This window comes from Pempheris klunzingeri, chromosome 11 (genome assembly GCF_042242105.1).
Source record: "Pempheris klunzingeri isolate RE-2024b chromosome 11, fPemKlu1.hap1, whole genome shotgun sequence".
Taxonomy (NCBI): Eukaryota; Metazoa; Chordata; class Actinopteri; order Acropomatiformes; family Pempheridae; genus Pempheris; species Pempheris klunzingeri.
In genome coordinates, this window is record NC_092022.1 from 11,796,090 (window position 1) to 11,818,418 (window position 22,329).

The window sequence follows — 22,329 nt, forward strand, 5'->3', positions numbered from 1 at the left end:
GAATCTGATGGACGTAGCATCCTTGGTTTCTGCTCGGGAGCTGGCTTTGGAGCTGCAGGAGCTGCAGGGAGGCAGGGGTAAGGAGGACCCAGTCTGGGTTGGGTCACTGGTGAAGGAGACTTCTTAATGGAGGGTTCTCTTTTCGGAGCCATTCCTAACGCCCTGGAGAGCCAAAAGTTAGCGTCAAAATTTTTTCACCAGCTGCTGCTAAGGCTGCTGAGAGGAGGTATCGAGCTATGAAGTAAAGTGTGTCAGTTGTGTGTATCCTGTGCAAGGGGTGGAGGGGATGGGGGTGGGGGCAGGTGATGATGGCAATGATGATGCTCAGGGAATGGCAGAAGGATGAAGCAGAGGTGGATGTATTCAAAAGCATGTGAGTGGATTTGTGAAGCAAAGTGTAGGAGGTGTAGAGATGAAAGCTTGAGTTTAATATAAAGAGGGGGACAGATATAGAAAACACCAGGTTCTGCTGTATGACTCCAAGCACATGCTTTTATTTAGGTCAGAAATGTGTGCGGGTGAGCGAAGCAGGAATGTGAAGGGTTTCTGTGTCAAGCTCAATACACAGACATCATCTTACGTTTGTGAAGAGGCGTTATAAAGGGTATCATGAATACTGTGTCTCATTGATAACTTATCATGCAGCTAATAATAGATTGTTCTAGAATAAATATGTTCTCGGTGTCTCTGATCCCAAAATGCTCGCTCCCTCCTGTTTCCTGCAGAGTTGCTGACACTGATGCTACATGCCCAGAAATAGAGAGATAGGACACGAGGTATGAAAACAAATTTAGACTCCAGAACATGTTTTCTTCTGTGAAGGTTAAAGATGGATTCATACAAAATATATTGCCTAAACAGTGTCATATATACTGTATATACTGCTACTTCTCGTTCTCTATGAAGGATCGCATATGGAATTATATAGTAAACAAAAAACAGAACATGTTTTGTTTCAGATTCTTCAAAGTAGCCACCTTTTTCTTTGCTGACAGCTTTGGACGCTCTTCGCTTTCTCTCAATCAGCTTCACAAGGTCGTTGCCTGGAATGGTTTTCCAAATGTCTTGAAGGAGTTCCCAGAGGTGCTGAGCACTTGTTGGCTGCTTTTCCTTCACTCTGCGGTCCAGCTCATCCCAAACCATCTCAGTTGGATTTAGGTCGGGTGATTGTGGAGGCAAGGTCATGTGATGCAGCACTCCATCACGCTCATTCTTGCGCAAATAGCCCCTACACAGCCTGGAGGTGTGTTTGGGGTCATTGTCCTGTTGAAAAACAAATGATGGTCACACTAAGTTCAAACCAGATGAGATGGCATGTTTGCTGCAGGACGCTGTGGCAGTCATGCTGGTTTAGTGTGCCTTGAAATTTCACGGTGGGACCCACACATGTGGAAACCATCCGCTTACCTTTTCTCTGTCTCGCAAAGACATGCCAGGTGAAACCAAAAATCTCAAATTTGGACCTATCAGGCCAAAGTACAGATTTCCACTGGTCTAACGTCCATCCCTTGTGTTTCTTGGCCCAAACAGTTCTCTTCCTCTTGTTCTTCCTCAGTGCTTCTTTGCAGCAATTTGACCATGAAGGCCTGATTCACGCAGTCTCCTCTGAACAGTTGATGTTAAGATGTGTCTGCTGCTTGAACTCTGTGACGCATGTATGTGGCTCTAATATGAGGTTGTTAATTTGTGGATTCTGAGGCTGGTGACTCTAATCAACTTCTCCTCTGCAGCAGAAGGAACTCTTGGTCTTCCTTTCCTGGGGTAATCCTCATGAGATCTAGTTTCATCATAGCATTTGATGGTTTTCGTCACTGCACTTGAGGATACATTCAAAGTTCTTCAAATTATCCGGATTGACTGACCTCCATGTCTTAAAGTAATGATGTTGTTTCTCTTCACATAGTTGAGTAGTTCTTGCTGTAATATGGATTAGAACAGTAGTTGACAAGCGCTATTCACTGTATAGAATTGTGTACCAACCCTACCTTTGCACAACACAAATTATATTTTCAAATGCATTCAGAACGCAAGAAATGACACAAAGTAACTTTTAACAAGGCACACACCCATTCAGGTGACTACCTCCTGAATGTGACTGAGAGAATACCAAGAGCGTGCAAAGCTGGCATCGAAGCAAAAGGCGGCTACTTTGATGAATCTAAAATATAAAACGTATTCTGGTTTGCCAACACTTTTTCAAGAGATTCTTGTATTTTTACGTTCTAGTACTTTAGTTCTTCTTCTTCCACCACATAATGTACAATATGACAGCTTGTATTGAACATTTCAACCACAGAGAGACTGTAGTTCAAAACATCGCCACTAGATGCCACTATTACACAACAGGAGGAAACTACCCCGCTTTAAATCAATCAATGAAAAAAAAAAAAAATCTGTCAGTTAATTGATCTGCGTGTCTGTTATGTTTGATACATCACAGAGACTCTGTTATTAAAAACGTTATAATAAAGACGATGGCCCATTATCTATCTATCTATCTATCTATCTATCTATCTATCTATCGTTTGGATTTAACGTCACTGTGCAGATCGGAAATCAGGGTTACATCTTGTGGCGTCAGTCTGGCCGCTTCTCCAATAATCGATGCTCTCTTGGGCCACAATCCATCGCGCGCTCAATGGGCCTTGAAATCACCGTTTATGTGGCTCGCGCGTCAAAACAATAGCGACATAAGTCCCGTGCTGCGAGACCAACGGCACTTCTGGCACTTTTAAAGGGGACTGAACGTGCAAAAACACCCCCTAACAAAGTCATGCTGACTAATCTCATCGTCAAGATAAGGAGAAATAAAACACATATAAAGGTGCGATGTAGAATAGTATTTTATCTGTTGACAGACTGTCAGCCTGCAGCCTATTCACTTGCCAGCTGATTGCTGATGAGTCTGCCGAGCAGACAGCTCAGTATCAAGCAGTTTAAGGAGATTAGCAGTGCCTCACGTTTTCCTCATCATTTGCAATAATCCACCACAAGAGGCTAATAATAACAACAACAGGAATATCCCCCATGTCTGCTTTAAAGCAGATTACCTACAATATAATAATAATAATTAGGAAATTATAATATCATCCTTTTATGATATTCAGGTGTCTGTATACATCATGCTCATGTCTGAAATTATATTTCAAAATTATTAGACACTTAATTGGAAAAATTACCATCATCATTTTCCCTTTCTTTCATTTTGTGTGCAGTGTTGTGAAAGCAAATTCAATTACTCCAACTTAAAGGAAATGTTTCAACAGATCCTCTGAGGTGCCCCAACTGACTAATGAAATTATGGCAGTTCTCCCACCTAATGTCATTCAAAGTCCCCCCCCCCCCCTGCTACAGCAAATCTCCAAACCACCTGATTTATTTTTAATGATATTACACCCCTCAGTCGGCTGTGTCATGGTAATAATCGGTGCTGCTCCAGCTGCCTCTAGATCACATTAGCCAGGCTTAATATTGACAGTGCCGGGCCCACTAAACAATGAGGCTATGGGGATAGAGAGCTTAGAGGCTGCCTAGCCAATGGGCATACTGCAGGAGGTAGAGGAGATGCAGGCCAGGATGCTCCAGTTCCCTATGCCCTGGAGGACTGGCACCATCATTAGGCAGTTTCTTCTATAGTCCTGTGGAGCTTTAAACCCACCACTGCCAGATCCAGACCCCACCCAGACCCCAGACATCAAAACCATACTGACAAGGGACCATGAAACTAGTGGCAACTTGATTCCCTTCTATTATTTCACCGGATGGAGGGACTTTTGAGGACAGCAGCTCAGCAGCTGCACCTTGTGTAGGTTCCTGCTGTGACAAAGTCTTTGGAAGGCTCAGGGAAAACTAGTCAGGACTCACCTTGTGACAGAATGAAATCAGATATTAGATGTTCATTTTCAAGACAAAGCACAAATAAAAGCAATTGCTGGTACCTTTCTACGGAAATGAAAAAAGTCTATTCATGAAAAACTTAATCATTATTTTTACATTCAAAATTTGAAATTTTGGGTTGTATACACCAAACTACATGAAAAACCTTTTGCTATCTGATTTGATTAGAGAAGTGCTTTTATCCGTACTAATTTATGTTGCAGGCTTGTCTAGTTGCTGTATTTGCATAATGGTCACACTGGGAATCAGAGTAGGCCACTTGTGGGACACTTGCACCTGATCACAGGCACACCATGGCTTTTTGCCAGTCACACCTCCACAGTTGATTCTCCCAATTAAAAATCACCTGTATTTGTCCTTGGATTTGTCAGGTTGTTCAACATCAGTTAGATGTCCCTGTACATGGAGGTTTTATCTTCTGTCTCAAATTGTTGTTTGGAGCGGAGGGGATTTTGTATAGGGGCCCACAGATTACCGTCGTTGATTAGTGGTTGGGTGTAATCCTTTCAGCCCCTCTCACTCCAAAACACCCCTGAGATATGCCCGTCTCCCTGAGGACCGGCAGCATGGCAGATGGATCCTCCTCCCCCTCTTCTGCCCCTTCTAACAGCACACCCAAAAACACTGTTGATGTCCTGGGACGGAGGTTGTAAAGTATCCTGAATATGAAACCACAGGCACCTTTGTTTAATGGCTCTCTCCCCACTTAGTGAGAATTGCCCTCAGGCCTGATTCCCATTCTGTAGCTACATTTCTGCCTGATCGGAATGTCTTCCAAATCCATTAGCCTAAAGGAAGAGGAATAAGCTGCAAACAATCTGCTCATATTGCCTGGATGAGATGCAGCGAGATCTTATCAAAAGACTCTAAGTTGTTGCCATCATAGTTTTATGAATATGGCAAACTGGTTGCAAGAAAATGTATAAACCGGTGTGAAGTCAAACATGAGATTCTATTCCTACACAAAGATAATGGTCCACTTGTCTGTGGGGCATCAGTTCACACACGTGAACTTTTTGAGCCATCCTGTAGGTATGTAGATAGAAATGATGTACTTTGGCTGCAGGTGTGACAATGACATTCCATTTATGTAATAATGTCCATAATTGATTTGCAGAAGTTTGATTTACACATAGAGAAAAACAACAATGAAGAACATTTTGGCTTAAGGTTCAACTCTGATATGATTCAGCGTAGACTTATCTGAAGTGTCTTCTTTAAACATGTTTTACAGTAAAAAATGAAACAGCAGTGTAAGGATTGATTATCATCACGAGATTTAGCTGAATGTGTGTGCATGTGTGTGTGTGTGTGTGTGTGTGTGTGTGTGTTAGACCACTGATGTTCCCCTGTGTGCAGCAGAGTCAGTCTCTGTCAGTATCTCCCTCAGGAAAGTCTGCTGTGTAACCATATTCAGCTTCAGTGAGCAGCAAATGGATAGAACTGAGCCCTGGGACTTCTTAACATAAACACACACAATTACTGTAAAACACAACAATAAAATGGAAATCATTTGAAAACAGTCAGATAAAGTGCATTTGTACAAAAAGTGCATTTGCTCAAACTTTCTGAACCCTTAAAAGTGCTGCAGATAAGTGCAGATAAGTGTACAAGTGAACACAAAAGGATGACTTTGCCAAACTTTTAATTTTAGCTTGACCACAATACGATTTTAATCTCTCTAGTCTCACCACCCTGTGCCACATCACCCCCACCCCTTACCACGCCAGCCCCCCTTGCAAATCCACGCTCCCTCCATCTTTTATAATCACTACAAGGGGCTCAGCTTTCAGAAGCGGTCCAGGGAGCATGTGTGTAGAGCTTTAATTCCTATTGTATTCGTGCAGTCTTGGTGTGTGTGAGTGTGTCTGTGTTTTAGCGAAAGAGGGAGAGGGAGATAGAGATGAAGAAAAAGACAGGAACAAGGACCCATCTGTCAGCATAGCGCACGAATCCCTCCCATTCCGCTCTGAGTCCCAAGGGACAGGCGCGAGAGACAACTCACTTGTGGCAGTAAAGAAGGGGGTTACCCCCATTAATAGCAACAACAGCACTTAAATAGCTGATGCAAGACTGGTACGCTTTTGGTCAAATCTTTAAACAAAAACTTGTTTTGGACATCTCATGTCTACACTGAACACGAATCATAGCCAGTGTTAACCACAAAACTAAGAACAAAACATCCAGAAGATTCTCTTCTGAACTCCCCTGGTTACACTTTCAATATCTTACATGTTATGTCAGCATTATGCAGTAATCTACAGCATAACTTTGTTAAAAAGTATATTTGTTAGATAGATACTCTGGATAACTGAGGATAAAATCATGCAAACTCATCAAAAGTTAGTTCAGATCAGATGTGTCCACCGTGACCTCTTCCAGGAGGATGGCTATCTATGTTACTGCTTAAATGGGAGCAGGACACAATTCCCTCTCCGTTAGTCAGTCAGTCAGTCATTTGGGAAACCGATGGGGATTGTGGGAGACTGCCAACCTCCAATTCCCCATGCAGGCTGCAGGTGTGGTGGAGGCCATGCACACACTCATGGGACAGAGGGGTAGTGTGTGTTTAGGGGGTAGGGGTGCATGTACCTGGGGAGTTTTGGGCATGTCACATTAGACTAGAATTGTTGCTGTACACATCCAATGTGTGGTTCACATGGGGCAACAAGCACACACATTCACACACACACACACACACACACACACACACACACACACATACACACACACACACACACACACACACACAGAGGAAAGGGCCCCTCTGTGTCTCTGCAGACATGCATTTCTGGCCAGTGCACTGACCAGCACTGATCAGGGCCGTTGGCGAGGTGAATAAATGCTGTTTCAGCACGAGACATCATCTTAGGCGAGCGGTGACGCGTGAGCGCCCAAGCAACAGATGCCCCCACCCCCAACGCTTCCTATATCCAGCCATCTGTTAGGGTCTGTTCAATAAATCGTTGGATAAGTGCCTGTTTTTACGCGATGTTGCCGATAAGCCACGTGACCATATCTTATTTCTAAGACACGGAAATATTTGGCACACTCAGAAACACGGAGAGCCCACAGCGCAGTTGGCAAAGACGGGTCTCTCCCAGTCTCGTGCACAGCTGTGCGCAATCGCGCGCACAATGGGATCAATGCGGGGGCACGTGCGACTCGCGAGACCCCGGCTGTCAATGGCCAGTGATGACAAAAGACCCCCACTGCGCTGCGGCTCGCCACGCACGAGGACATGCGGGCGTGTATTATGCCGTGGCATTTGTAGTCCAAACAGGGGAAAATACTCAATATTGAGAGACGTTTAGTGAATAAACAATAATAATCAATCATTAGTGTCATTGCTAATGTGAACGAACAAGCAAAAAAAGCACTGTAGCGTACAGTGGTCTACTAATCTTGCCTTGTAATATATCATCAATTGGCAAGTAGTTTTATAGATATGCTATATGGTTCACAATTTGCCCTTAAGCGTACCATAAAGTACCTGTCTGTTCATCACTGCACCAATCGATTCAATAATCAGATTGCCCTTGGGGGCACAATATGACGCTAAAAATGGAAGAAAACAATTGAATGAATGAGTGAACAACGCACACACCTGCTCTCCGCACACTAAACTGTCAAAATCACTTACATGCGCACACATGGAAGAGCGTCCCTTCACTCAGCGACGACCGGGCCTACACTGTGTGTAATTAAGTGGAAAATTCCTAATCCAACCGACTAATGAAGAGATGGACAATCGATTAAGTTAACCAAGACATTAAAACTGAACAGGGGAATTGGTTGGTTTGTCCCACATTTCCAAGTGTGACGATGTAGACATACAATGGCGCTTTCAGGGGGAACATAAAGATATGACACATGCAGGACTTTTTCTGTCGGATCTGTACCAGATTGGCGAAGGCTTTACGCAAAAAAAAAAAAAGATTCGGTGACAGAGCAGAAATACTGGCCTTCATTTCTGGTTAAACTGTGGCCAAAAACGTGTGTAGTGATTAGACAATGGTGGGGAATATGTGTCTGTCCAGTCTTAATACTTTTGGGAGATCATTAATGTGAGGTGTAGCTACACTAATTGGCCTTTGTGCGGCGGGGAAAATAATGAGGTGAAGAGTGATGAACATTTGTAGGTAGATTTGCACCTCTGTACTAAAATAGCATCAGATACGCGCCTTGTACATCTGGTGTATTTAGGATAAAAGTTTTCCAGTGTGCGCAAATTTTCCGCACTCACCCTTCACCTTGTCACTGTTTCAGAGCCTCCTGATTTACAAATAAAACTCTGTGTACACGAGCACTCTCTCTCTCTCTCTCTCTCTCTTTCTGTCTCTCTCTCTGCCCCTAACTCATTTGCTGGGTGAAAACTCTGGCCACGAGCCCGCCACGCGCGTTTGTGTGAGTTGATGGTGGGTGGGGCGCACGAGGGAGGGGCTTACCCAGCTAAAGGCTAAGAAATCAGCCAGTTCGTGCCAGTTGGAGATGAGAGTTCCACGCGCACTGATGGCTATCTGAGGAAAGTATTTGAGGAGTTTGGGACACTGGTGGAAGCGCGCAGAGAGAAACGCAGCGACCCCGGATTAATCACTGGAGTTTTTTTAAATCAGACTTTTTCTTTTTATTATAATTTGAAGTAGTGTGAGCTGTAAATCCAAACAGGTGAGTCCACAAATCTGTTCGTTATTAGTCCAACATAAAGAAAAATATCCTAAATAGTTCTTTTTAGTGAATTAAATTTGAACTAAATTCAGAAAATGCACACATAGGAGCACTTGTGTTTAACTTCTAAACTTTTACTTTATAAAATTACAGTCAGTCAATCTCAATGAAAATCTTATATCTATAGAGTTCTTGTAATTATGTTATATTATATAATCCAGACATAATTGCGTGGCTAAAGTTTGAATTAATAAATTATAGTAACCTGTCCCACTTTTACGCATTAGTGCACAATAATTAACTGGGACAGTTTACAAAAACAATAGCAACATTCTTTGCCCGAGGACTGCCCTTCAGTTTTCTAACTAATAATAATTATAACAGTAAAAGTAATAATATTTATAATAAGGCTTTAATTTATTTTAAAGTTCGGGCTATCTATTCGGTGAGGTGTACAGATTTATTTTTAGAGAAATAACGTCATAAGCAGTTTGTGGACGGCTTGTCCACATGTGTGCTGAGTTGTATGTTGCCTATTTAATCTTTGAGCTTTATATGCTGAGTAAATCCTGTTCTGTCCCAGATTGACAGCATCTCTGTAGCGACCACAGCATAACAGCAGGGGATTTTTCAGCTACCAAACTCTAAAAAACAGCCATCTATTCCTAATATCAGAATATCACAGTAAGACGTTTTAAATAGTCAGTTGTTGGACACTGAGTGAGCTGTCCACACTGCAGTGCTGAAATGAGAGCACTCACTCTGTATTTCATGAGATATGAGTAGCCCATCACTATATCTCGGGAATTACTTTAGTCCCCATTCCTAATCAATCACAATACAACATTCTATACACTTTAGGGAGTAACATCATGCATTTACAGATAAGTTAAGGTTGTATCTGTTGATTGACAGTTTTTCCTGCTGTGTTTCTCCAGATCAAAATGATGCCTAAACCTTTTGGAAAGAGTGGGGATGTGAGCGAGCTGGTGAGCTCCCTCGGCTGGCTTGAGGAAGACGGCAGCTCTCAGGATGGCGATGCAAGCCCAGAGATGAGGGGTCGCCATGGCCTGACTGCAGGGGGCCGAATCCAGTCCTGCACAGAACTGGGCAGTGAGGATATTGAGGAGGAAGAGGAGGAGGAGGATGAGGATGAGATGGGACCAAATGGAGAAAACGCTCCCAAGAGAAGAGGCCCTAAGAAGAAGAAGATGACCAAAGCTAGACAGGAGAGGTTTCGTGCCCGGCGAGTCAAGGCCAACGCCAGAGAACGTTCACGAATGCACGGGCTGAACGATGCCCTGGAAAATCTGCGCAGAGTGATGCCCTGCTACTCCAAGACACAGAAGCTGTCAAAGATTGAGACTCTACGGCTGGCCCACAACTACATCTGGGCTCTGTCAGAGGTGCTCGAGAGTGGCCAGTCACCAGAAAGCCATGGCTTTATGGAGATGCTGTGTAAAGGCCTGTCTCAGCCCACCAGCAACCTTGTGGCCGGCTGCTTGCAGCTGGGCACCAGTTCGATGATGCTCAACAAGCTGGATGACAAGTGTGGAGGCCCAGGAGTGGGTGGTGTGGGGGGTCAGGTTGGCCATCCCCTCAGCTACCCATCTCCAGGTCTTCCCAGCCCCCCGTATGGCTCCCTGGAGGCGTCTCACCTCCTCCACATGAAGGGATTCAAGGGGCCTGTATACGACAACCCCTCCCCTAACGAGTGCAGCAGCGGCACCCCACCATACGATGGGCCCCTCACTCCTCCCCTGAGCATCAGTGGCAACTTTGCCCTGAAGCAGGAGCCTTCTCCCCATGAGGCAGAGAGGAACTACACACCCCAGCCTGGCCACCATGGCCACTACCTCTCGTCACACCATTACGCCGCTTCCACGACTGGCAGCCTACCAGTGGGGCCTCAGGGCCACCCACTTTTTCAGGCTTCACGCTATGATCTGCCCCTGGATGTGGCCTTCGACTCCTTCACTCCCTCTCACCTCGTCACCCCTCACTCTCAGATGAGTGGCATCTGAAATGTGACCATGAACAGTTGAGAGAACCAGTGATAACTCTTCTATGAAACTGGCCACAAGAGAAACATTGCTCTTGAATAAACTTCTGTATAAAAAAACAATGGCCGTGGCACTGACTGTATAGAGAAAATGGTTTGCATTTATGTTGTCTAGTACTCTGGGAGAGCACCGAATGCTCAGAGAGAGACTCACCACCTCAACTCAATCTACCTGATACAAACACGCACCCATAACTTTTAATATTTTATTTATTCTGTTCTATTAAGATTATACAATGTTGGTATTTGGGTTATACTTATTTCTGAAGACGTTGCCCCCTTAGTTGTTACAGAGTGACTGAAAAATTTTCAGCCAAATCAGATATCCACGGTTCAGCATTTCACAGATGTTTCTGTGCAAGTTTAGGGACTGAACAAAAACATGTGAATTTTGTAAAAAGATCTGCATGTCTGCACATCCAAATAAATTGATCATGATCCATTGATGAAGTCATTAAAACCTAAGCCTAAATTGTGCACTGAGGCCTACAGATAACGTCCCCCTCGCCATAACAAAAAGCAATGCATTTATTTATGTCTGTATTTAATATTTATTTTGATAATGTCTCGTCCTTTTTTATATTTTTCTGAGCACAATTTTTGTTTCACTGTCTTCTTGGTTTGTCAGCCACTGGCAGCTGTACTGTATTTAAATTATTTATTTGAGATCTTTCAGGTTCTTGTTCATTTGGTGTCGCAATTTTTGTCATACTGTACTGTTGTAAATATTTTGCTGTTTCGCACTTAATTGAATAAATATTCTTATATTATATACTATTTCCATAGTAACAATACTTGCCATGTGTTTTCTTCTGTTATGCTGTCATCCTGGTCTTAAATTTCAACAGAAATTTTGAGTCTCCCTATATAGTTGATGGTAGCTATATGCAGGTTCAATACATCTGTTCATGGGGATATGAGATGAATATTAAAAATACAGCAAGGTTTAAATTAAAATGATTTTTTTCACATTGCACTTTCCATGAGGTCATCATGGTGAAATTGAAGTATTCCAACAGTCCTCAAATCCTACTTAAGGAATCACAACTCAGAAAAGTAATTTTGATTATTTTCTATTTCACAACAAAATCCAAATCAAATAAACTAAGATCCAATAACTGGAATAATATTTAACAGGGTCAGGGTCAGCTCACATAATACACTCAATCTATGAAAGTTCCCTTTGGACACATACAGGGTTGGGTGTTTTACTACATTTATATAATATGGTAGTGATAACACTGGTTTCTACATCTACATCTCTCAGAAGTTTGATGAGGAAAAATCATTATATGGAAAAAACTGCATTACACAAACAATAACAAACTGAGCCTGACATCTTAGACAGTGAAAATGTTCAAGACCAACTTGAATAAAGGAAATCTGTTGCAGGATGTGTGTGTGAGTGTGTGTGTGTGTGTGTATGTGTCTGTGTGTGTGAGAGTGTGCGTGCTTGCTCCGGGGTGTCTGTCAGGTCAGGCAGGAGGCTGTTGTGGGCCATGGGAAAACAGCTCCGGGGAACAGGTGAATGTGTCACAGAGGCTTTTCTGATTCTCTGACGTTCGCTTGCTCTCCCACATGTCCCATTTTCCCATCCAGCTCATGCCAAAACACTGTGGGGCAAAAGCTGATTTAAAAGAATTCATCCACAATAACGTAAAGAGAGGAAAGCACCAGATTTCTGTCCAGAGACACAATATATGTATATAGATGTTTTAAATCAAATGGTCTGATACTTTTATCATGATATCAATTTGAGAATATTTCCATGTCGAAACACAGTACTCATCATAAAAGTTTTTTAGGGTAAAATTTCAGCATATAAAAGTAAAACAACATAGACTATTCTGAAGCCTATTTCCAGATCGGTTCAAACTGACTAGGTTTATATCACTCAACTAATGACAAAAGTCTCAGTTTTGACATTAATGATCATGTTGAGGGACATGATGGCTCTTGAAAAAAATGAAAAGAACGGGGTGGCAGAGTGTAAAGATGGAGAGGTGAGAGCAAGAGCTGGTGTGTTCAAGTGTGTTTATCATTGTGGTCCTTTAGGTAATGGTAAGAAGGGGAATGTGCCTCAGAGGCTGTTCTCCAAGTGGACTCCCCCCCCTCTTCAGCTACCACTCCAAAGGTTTGTCTTTTCCAGTCCTGGCAACAGTGCAGAAAGGGCGGAAGAGAAAAAGGGAACGATTGTTTTACTGGGCGCCACTGGTCCATTGTGAACGCAGCCTGTTCTTTCTCTTGACCTGTGACCTGTATTGTTGTGGGGCTTCTCGTTTGGGGAGGGCAGACAGCTGGGGGAACTGCGGGGGGGCTGATGGACAGCTGGGCCAATTTGGGAGGGGAGAGAGAGAGAGAGAAAGAGGGAGAGAGAGGAGACCGAGCGCATGAGAGAGAAGGATGAGAGAGGGAGCGGGGAATTAGTGTGTTGGGGGGAAAAAGGAGAAGAGGAGTGAGAAGGAGAGGGCAGGAGAGGTGACTGAGGTCCTTGCTCCTCATTCATGTTTGTCCCCGCTGCTCCTGTGTGTCAGCCTTGGCACAGGAATGACACATTGCTCTACACACAAGCAGACATTTGGCCTGTGAGAAAGTACTGGCAGAGTTAGCTGGTGCACACCCTCTTTGTGCCTTTGCTGTTTTGTTACGGCAAAAACGGTGGGGGGCAGGGTATGTGGATTATCCTCCTGAGTCCAAATACATGAGTGGGTGGATATGGAAATAATCCACGTAAATTAACTTTGGATACAAGATTACAAAACACGGAGATGCAGGACAGTCTCAGGAGATTGGGGCGTAGTGGTGGTAGTTGTAGTTGGCGGTGGTAGTTTAAAATATCTATACTAGCTTGAAATACTTTTTAGGTTTCATATTTTGTATTCAACCTGTAAATTATTAAGATATATGTTAAAATGATTAAAAAAAAAAAACAATCTATAAAATACTTGGGAAAAGTGCTACAAAAATCCTGACTTTGCAGTACAGGTGGCAAACAGATTGAGTGTATCAAGTGGCGGTTATCTATGATAAGGACATGTGGCTCTCTTTATGGGAAGTGAGCACATGCTCTGTAATGCCATCTTGGCCGAAACGCCAGGCAGCGGAGCGCGACCTGTAGCTCAATCCCCTGGGAGAGAGAGGTCATGTCAGATATCAGCCCACAGAGAATTGATGGTGCTGCACTCTTATTCTTGATTCATAAACTTTTGTTATCTTTCTGCTTTTTATTCTCATATATATTATAGAGAGGATGCTAACAGCACGAGCCCTAATTGCAACATAAAATGATAAACATGAAGTTAATTCATCTTGGCAGAGGAAGCTGGCATCAGTGACATAAAAATAAAATAAATAATAATACAAATAATAATAGTAATAATAATTAAAAATAAATAAATTTGAGTTTGCAGCATTTGCTTGGTCTCTTTCCCTCTCACTGTCTTGAACATATATTCTAGTTTCTGTGTGCAGCACATTTAATCCACTGGCCAAACAAGAGTGGCTCCCACTAAAATGAAAAGGTCCTGATCCATAGGAGCTAGATAGAGGGATAAAGCATTGTGATTAAGATTGTATTAATGGGGCCATAGGAGGCTGGAAGGCTTTAATCAGTGTCTGTGTGCCGGTAATCCCTCTGCCTTTAAGCTGGGGTGAACACAGTGATCCCCCCTCCTCTTAGGCAACAGGGCGCATACACACACATGCACACACACGCCTGTGTGGGGAGCACAGGGATATGAGTCCCCAGGTTGAGAGGTGGAGCACCCCGAAACAGAGACGCCCTAGACTAAGAGCTGCTAGAGCAGCAGCTGGTAGAAGAAAGACGGAGGAGATGGATGGAGAAAGAGATGTGGGAAAACACAGAAGAAAACAATGAAAGATGGCAAAGCTGGCGTTATGACAAGATGTGGGGATTGGAGGAGGGGGGGGATTAAAATGATGACGATTTGGTTGGTCATGGTCAACATGGTGGAAGCGGCATGAATGAATAAAACTTTAACTTCTCCTGACTCTGCTTATATCCATTACTATGCCACATGAGACTATTATTTATAAACTGAACTTTACTGAGACAAATAAAATTCATTCCAACTTTAACAGATGGTTCTCTACAGCAACTCTTAATCTCGTCCCCCCGAAAAAAATTTAACGAAAGTTCAAACAATTGTTAATATGAGACATAATGCTAAAGAATATTATATAACAGCTTGTTTTACAGTGCAAGAGAAAAAGGGAAAAAAGATGTGCATACATAGGGGAGGAAAGAGGGCAGCTCACAGACTCATTACCTATGGAAGTGGATGCAAAAGGTGACATTGTGTGCATCAGGATGAGGGGTGGGCCTTCTCCTCCCAGACTTCTCTGAGAGTATTAGGGTATAGAAGTTAAAGAGCTTCTAATGGGATCTGGATGCTGTCGTGTTTACCCTGCCCCCCCGCTACCGCACGCCCCCTGCATTGTAGAAGTTGCTGGGCTTTGGGACATCACAATGGGCTGAGTGTAGGGACAGATGGAGGTCCCTTTCGAAGAGGGCACAAAAAACAGCCAAGGTAGGAGGGCCGTGGTGTCTGAGAGAGCAAGGCAGCCAGCACGCCCTACTGCCAGAGACGTGGGAGAAAATTAGAGTGGAGGAGGGAGAGGAAAAACTCAAAAGAAATTTTAGATTCTTGCCAATTATTGTGCAAGGAATACTGAAACTTGGAGTGTCCCTTTGCTCTGATAATCTGTCTGTAAAATCAGTGTGATCTAGATACATTCACAGGGCTTAAGTTCAGGATCACTATGCATCTTGGCCTCTCTGTCAGCTCAGCTGTATACATGCCAGCCTTTATATTAATTTTCTGCTTTGTACTCTCTCAGAAGTAATTTTCAGAGTGGAACAAGCCAGCTAAGCCAAGAAGAATTAAAACAAGAAATATGCAAGATGTTTAAATCCTCACGGCTCAGATGTGATATGTTGTTCATTTATCCTTTGTTTATTAAGGGTTAAACCAGGTCAAGGAAGAGGGTAAATGCTAATGACATTCATTTAAGGCAGCGCAGTGTACGGAGCATCAGGGGAAAGGCTTCGGAGATAGATGCTGAGGAGGAGAGAAACGAAGCATTGGAGGAGGGTAGAGGGAGGTACCGTGCGCAGGAGCAACAGATGGGGCCTGATGGAAAGCTCAGGTTGTAAACTTTCTGTTGGTAACATCTGTCCGTTTGTCCATCTGCTACACTCACAGTTTACAGCTTGTTTAGCAGAAACTCATTAATTAGAAAACTGCAGTAGAGGCCATTGGTGCGCCCTGTGTTGCAGTGCATTAATTAGATCAGGAAAGAACCAAATCTATGCAGTGCTGCCATGCTGATTCCTATTAGCTAAATGACTCACTCTGAATACATTTTGCTGGGTTTATACTTAAAACTGCTATAAAGGGTGATGGGAAAACATATGAGGGCAAACCTCCACCTCAGTTATGATCCAATCAAATTAACAGTTTTGCACCATTCCCACAGATAAGCCCATCTATCACATCTGTGCCACTCAGGGACAGAAGTCACGCCATGCCATTCTCTTTGTTCATTTTCTGGAGCACACATATGTAAGTGGATTGACACAGAATGTGGGCATAAGCCGTGATTAGGGTTACATTAGCAATTACTGTACACATGCTCCTTATAATCTGTGTGCGTTTGCAATACCACACCACGTACCTAACTAATTGTCAAAAACATCAGTTAACTGCTTTTATTGCATTTTTATCTGGTAGGGTACATTTAGTGGATGTTCCTCTCCAAACAAGACGACTACATGCGATGAAAATGAATACTTTTGGCCATGACAGCAAAATATGAAGGACTGAAAATATTTCATGACAGCGTCCACTTACGAGCACAAAAAATGCCCTGGAAAACTGGAAGCATAACAGTTTTATTTGAAATGTTACATCACCTTTGGGTATTTTACTTTTTGGCTAAAAATATTCTCTCTTCAATTTGCTCTGCTGCGAGCGGATAAAGGAGAATTAAGCAGCTGATCTAGGCTCAGTGGCCAGAGTGTTACATTAGACATTAATCCAGAACAGTGGAAGGTTGGGGAAGAGATAGCATCTTTTAATCCTGTCGTCCATCCAGCCAGCCCTCCCATCAGACACGGGGAGAGATTCACACAGACTGAGCCCGCCCTTGTCCATTCATTACATTAATATCAAAGACTTTCCACCAACTTTGCCAAATAATATTAGTGTTAAACCTTTGCTCTTGAAATGCTAAATATAAGCAGTGAAGCATTACAGTGTGACAGAGCTTTCATGTTAACTGCATGAGCACTTTTTTCTACAATTTCCATCGTCAGCTGCAGCATCCTTCAGTGTTTCTTAAATCTCAGTCCTCCTCACAGGGTTATGCAAGTGTCCTGGTGAGCCCTCTTGGTGCACACTGTCCCCCTATATGTAACAGATGTTACTGGGGCAACAGTTGGTATTGAAAGGGAGGGGCTTCAAGCCATCTGTCCAGGGTCAAGGTTTGAAAAGGGCTGGTAGAGATGGTGGCACGTTCAGAAAAATGGTTAAGTATTTGGTTGAAAAGAGGGAATATAGCCCACATTGTAATCCTGCTCAATGTGTGCTTTCATTTCAGATTGCCTTTGTGAGGGTTTTGAGTGTGAGATTGGAAACTCCAGAAAGTGTGACCAACAAGGGAAAACTGTAGCTTTGGTGCAAAAGCTCCATCTTGTGGAGAAAGACAATACTGCAAACAAAGTGTACTGCGAACAAAGTGTAATATTCTTCAGAACTTTATTGATATTTTAAACTGTCATAACATTAACGATCACAATAAGACAACAGGTGCTTGATACACCCTATATAGATTTCACTCATATAGAGTCCAACTGAGATTTGAGGGTCTCAAGCATACGATCTATGTCATCCCGCAAATATGCCATCTTCTTATGGCAATCCTTTCTCTAAAGAGAAAAAAAAGCATATCGTGAAAGCACCCCCTGCTTCAGTATTCAACTATCACTTCATTGCACACAATCTATACAATTAGTAGGGACACTTACAAGGTAGACCTTTAGCCTCTCCTTTTCCATATGATAGAATTCAGCCACAGTTAGCTCGGTGAAGTCTTTTTTCATGGTTAAGAATCCACAGTTAGGGGAGCGTTTTATGTGTTCAGACCTGGGCAGAGAAAACGTGACAGAAGACATTTGTGAAAGACATTCGTGAAAGTGGTGCAGAGGAATGCTTTGTTATCCTCAAGGAAATCCAACTAAATCAAGATACAATTCCCTGTAAAACTGTACCCCCTTACACTTTACGTATGATATTCAAAAGCTTATTTGAAGGTGATGCTTTGAGGCCTTTCCTACCAGGGATCATCATCTGGCTCCCAGCCCTCAAGCTCAATCAAACAGAAGAAACAGCAGGCAACATCAGGCTCATTCTCACTGGGGCAGTGGACAAAGCCAGCCATGGCCATCTGCAGAGATGAACAGAGAACAGATGCATGTAACATTCATTTTCCCACCTACTGTCAAATAAAAACAAAGAACTAAACTAAGGAATATTATGAGCTAATAAGTAAGTAACATAGCTGACAAGTGCAATTCAAGAACATAAAGACCATAGCTGCATCAGAATTGGTGTCAGTGAGATTAAAGCCAAAGGAGGATCTCCTTTTTGCTCTTGGTTGGTAAAGAGCTGGTAACATGACATAGGGTGTTACTCATCAAGTGAGGTGTCAGCAGCCCATCCATCATGTCAGTATTAGGGTGGCCAAACAGTCTTATGCACCGGACACCTGATGCAATGTAACTGATCTGGCACCTGCTTAACAGTAAATCACATGCTGTCACAGCCTCAGACAAAAGGCTGGGGTTTGAATTTTCTATAAACAAGGTTAAGGGATAACTCATAGTTATTGTCATAGTCTATATTGCTGTATTGTGAAGGTTGATGTTAATTAGACCGCATTTCTAGGGGTGTAAGAACTTTCTTCAGGTTGGAGCAACAGCCCTTCACTTCATCTGTGCATGTTGTTGCTGGTAAGAGCTGCGTGACACTTCCTCAGTGAAATTAGAGGAAACATTCCCACCATGTGCCCGGTCTGACCTCCTGCTGGCCCCGTCTTACCTATAAGGCAGTGAGAGCCTTTGTTGCAGACATATTCCCCTCTTGAAAATAATTTTCATTGAAGGCATCTTATAATTCAACAAATGCTCTGAAGCCTCCACGGGCTCTCTGTTGCAGCTCTGCAGGCATCTTACCTTTTCAGGTGTGCAGTTACATTCTTCTCTAAACGGCCAGTCTGCAAAGCTTTGTTCGCGTAAATCCAGACTGTACATTTTGTCATATGAGTAAAACCTGGCTGTCATTACACCTATGCTGGCCATATCGTAAGCAGAAATAAGATCGACCCACTTCAGTTCATGGTGTGGTTGGTGATGTGGACATGTGCTCGTGGCCCTTGCACACTTCAGCAGGTGTTTTCAGATTTGGCTGATCATTCTCTGGTCAGGTTCAAGGGGGGCGGGGCTCTGATCAGGAAAAGTACGGCAGGGTCGAGCTCTGACTGTTTTTTACTTCTCTTAGTCTGTATCATGTTTCAGTAACTTTATATTTCAAATGTGTTCCTTAGTTGGTTTGTTGTTTGGCAAATTGTACACGTATAACAACTACTGTCTCAATGCTGCACTAGATTTGCAAAGTTTTCATATACCAAAAATTAGGTTAGGTGTGTTTAAGAACTGCATGCTGATTAGACCAGGATGTATGTAGAGCATCTAATGAGATGAAAATTACACATTATGATTTTATTCATGTGATCCAACAACGTGTATCATACATGTCAACATTCAATGCAAACTGATCAGCTGAATCTCCTAGCCTTCCTCTCTAGAGGACCTAATATACACTACTCACAAAAAGTTAGGGATATTCGGCTTTCAGGTGAAATTTCAGGATGAACCTAAAATGCATTCTAACCTTTCCAGGTGAACTTAATGTGACCTTCTCTAAACCTTTGAATGCACATGTCCAACTGTTCAGTGTTTCAGTACTTTTTGCACAAGTTGCTGTTCTCTAACAAGAAGCAAAATTCACAGCAGGTTTGATCCATGAATCGACCAATACATTTCCTGCTTCAGTTAGAATTGGTATTTAAACAGTCCTCCTCATCATGCTGTTCACATTCTGACATCATGAGACCAAGACGACACCTAACAATTGATCAGCAGCACCTCGGCATTGCGAGGCTTCAAACAGGAAGTCCTCAGACGGAGGTGTTCACTGAGCTTAGAGGGTCACAGAGTGTCATCAGGAGGTTGTAACAGTGATACAGAGACTGGAAGAGTCACAGAAAGGAGAGGAGTGGACGTCCTTTGGCCACATCCCAAATTTTTTTGTTGTGGTATACCCACCACTGTTGTTAGCTTTTCTTTCAATAAATTGTTTAAGATGAATAAAATTACCATTGCATGCTTCTACTTAAATGTCATGATATAATATCACTGTAGCATTCACTTTTTACATTTTCCATATATTTCACCTGAAAGTCGAATATCCCTAACTTTTTGTGAGTAGTGTATGAGTTATATTTCTACTTAGATCTTAACTCACTTCAAATTTTCACTAGCTTTTTCCAAACCTTTTAATTGCATCTCAAGATCTTCATTAGATGTAAATTCAGTTTGATAGTATTAGTCAACACAGACATTAAACATACTGAATGTTGTGGACGTGTAAATGTCTATAACAATACTTTAGAGACCTGTCAATATCAGGGACAGTAGTTATCTTGACCCCTAATTACAAACTAATAGTCCTAATAGCAGCTAAAAATATGTAGCCATTTGCAGTAAAAGAGGGGGCTCTAGTGTATCTTTATGAAAAAAACATTTTTTTTTTATAAATGCTGGGGAAGGTTTGTAACCTTTTTATAAAATGGAGTTTCTCTTCATTGTGATGTCCACGATCAGACTTGAAGCCACACTGCGGTGCTCTGTGGGGGTCTTGGGCGTGTTCAGGGACTGTTGGCTGTGCTTTGGGAGGCTGAGGTTTGTGGAGGTGGCTGTGCTCTGGGACCATCTCTGGTTTTTGTGGCATCTGTGGGGATGGGACTGGGATCGTCCCCGTGGGTGTCTCTGGGGTTGAGGTTTGGAGGATGGCCGCATTTTCTGCCTCTTTCAGTCTGGGTGGTCCTGGGCAATCGCTGTCCCTGGTGGCTATGGTTTGTGTTTGGTTCTATAATCCACTTAAAGTCTGGATACCCCACAAAAAAGGCTGAGAGCATTGTGACATTATGTAAGAGAATCATTCACTGCATGCATTATCCTGTTCATACATTTATCTATTGTACTTGAATTTTTTTGTCTTGAATATTCTTTTATAAACATTGTTATAATTATGAAGGCGATTTTGGTCATTTTCTACTCCTAGTTTCACCTAGATGTTTTTTCCATTAAAAAGTTTGCAATATCCAATTAAACCTAATTAAAGTTAAGTGTACATTAAATTTAACCTCAGTTTCCCTCTCCATGGAATATTATAAGAGATCCCCACATCAAAAAACACTGCAGAGATTTTAGTCCTATGTCCTCTGTGTATCCTATAACATTTATCCTAAATCAGATTTTTACTCTTATTCTAATTATTTTTTATTGCACACTACCCTTTTTAAGCACAACCTAAATAATGCAACCCACAATGCATTTCATGGCACATATGAGCATGTGACAAATGACGCCTGCATTTCTTAGTAAGATCTAAAAATGAATGTTCAGTTGTAAATGGTCATGCAAGTAATGTGGTAAGACAGAGTTGAAACTAGGGGCCATCTTGAGATGGGATCACACCAACTGCGATGTTAAATCAGCGTGTATGGTGCAAAGGAACAAATGACATAAGAGAAGGGAGTTTGAAAAACAGGTGAACTGTTTTTTTAGACTTCCAAAAATCATGGTCTTTAATTTTGGCACCTTTCCTCAGATCACACCTATTTCTGAGCTCAGCCTTGACCTCTTTGAGCCACTGTACACCACAGCTATTATAAGACAATTTATCAATCTGACGTGATCCTCTGAAGCACTGTGGTTACATTGACTTTTATTATATTCATAATAAACTGTGCTTTTATATGTTTCAGTCAGTGATGATTTTCTGTTACTCAGAAGAAGATATAACTTATATTAAGGGTTGTTTTACACTAAGTGAAAGTGACTAAGTCATGCACGACTACAAGGCAATAAAAAATATCAGGCATTTTTATTGAAACAAATTTTTAAGTGTTGAATTACAATTTCCAGCTGAGTATTTTTAGGACTTAGGCAAAGTAAACATGAGCCACAACGTTAACTGTCTAATTCAATAAATTGTGGTGTAAACTTTACTAGGTTGTTTTTACTGTGAGAAACAGGGACAGTTGTGGTGCGCGGTGAGTGTAACACTACCCCTCAGGCTTCTGGGTGCTGAAATGTGCTTACAACTGTAAACTGCTGTCCTTTTCCCTTTATAACCTTATCTTCCTGCAGAGTGCCTGGGGGGTGCTCAGACGCAGTGTGCGTTCTTATACAGCTGAGAGTGTGTGATTTTTATACTGTGTGTATCTCACTGTAATAGCTGGCAGCCCTTTGAGAAGTGATGCTGTGTAAGAGCGTATTGAGCAGAAGGTCTGGAGTGAATTGGACATCTACTGTACATTTAATGTCATGTTACTGC

General features: G+C 42.4%; 2 protein-coding genes across 2 annotated transcripts; one reads left to right on the forward strand and one right to left on the reverse strand.

Moving 5' to 3' along the window:
- Positions 1-8,456: 8,456 nt before the first annotated feature.
- Positions 8,457-10,589, forward strand: neurod4 (neuronal differentiation 4). Its single transcript, XM_070840104.1, has 2 exons — positions 8,457-8,565; positions 9,504-10,589. Exon 2 carries the CDS (start codon positions 9,510-9,512, stop codon positions 10,587-10,589), a length of 1,080 nt encoding a protein of 359 aa, XP_070696205.1. The 5' UTR covers positions 8,457-8,565; positions 9,504-9,509.
- A 6,897-nt stretch (positions 10,590-17,486) lies between these two features.
- birc5b (baculoviral IAP repeat containing 5b) lies at positions 17,487-19,037 on the reverse strand. The gene is made up of 4 exons (XM_070840303.1): positions 18,882-19,037; positions 17,985-18,094; positions 17,676-17,793; positions 17,487-17,576 (listed from the first exon to the last, which is right to left on the reverse strand). Exons 1-4 carry the CDS (start codon positions 19,005-19,007, stop codon positions 17,487-17,489), a joined length of 444 nt encoding a protein of 147 aa, XP_070696404.1. The 5' UTR covers positions 19,008-19,037.
- Between the last annotated feature and the right edge of the window lie 3,292 nt (positions 19,038-22,329).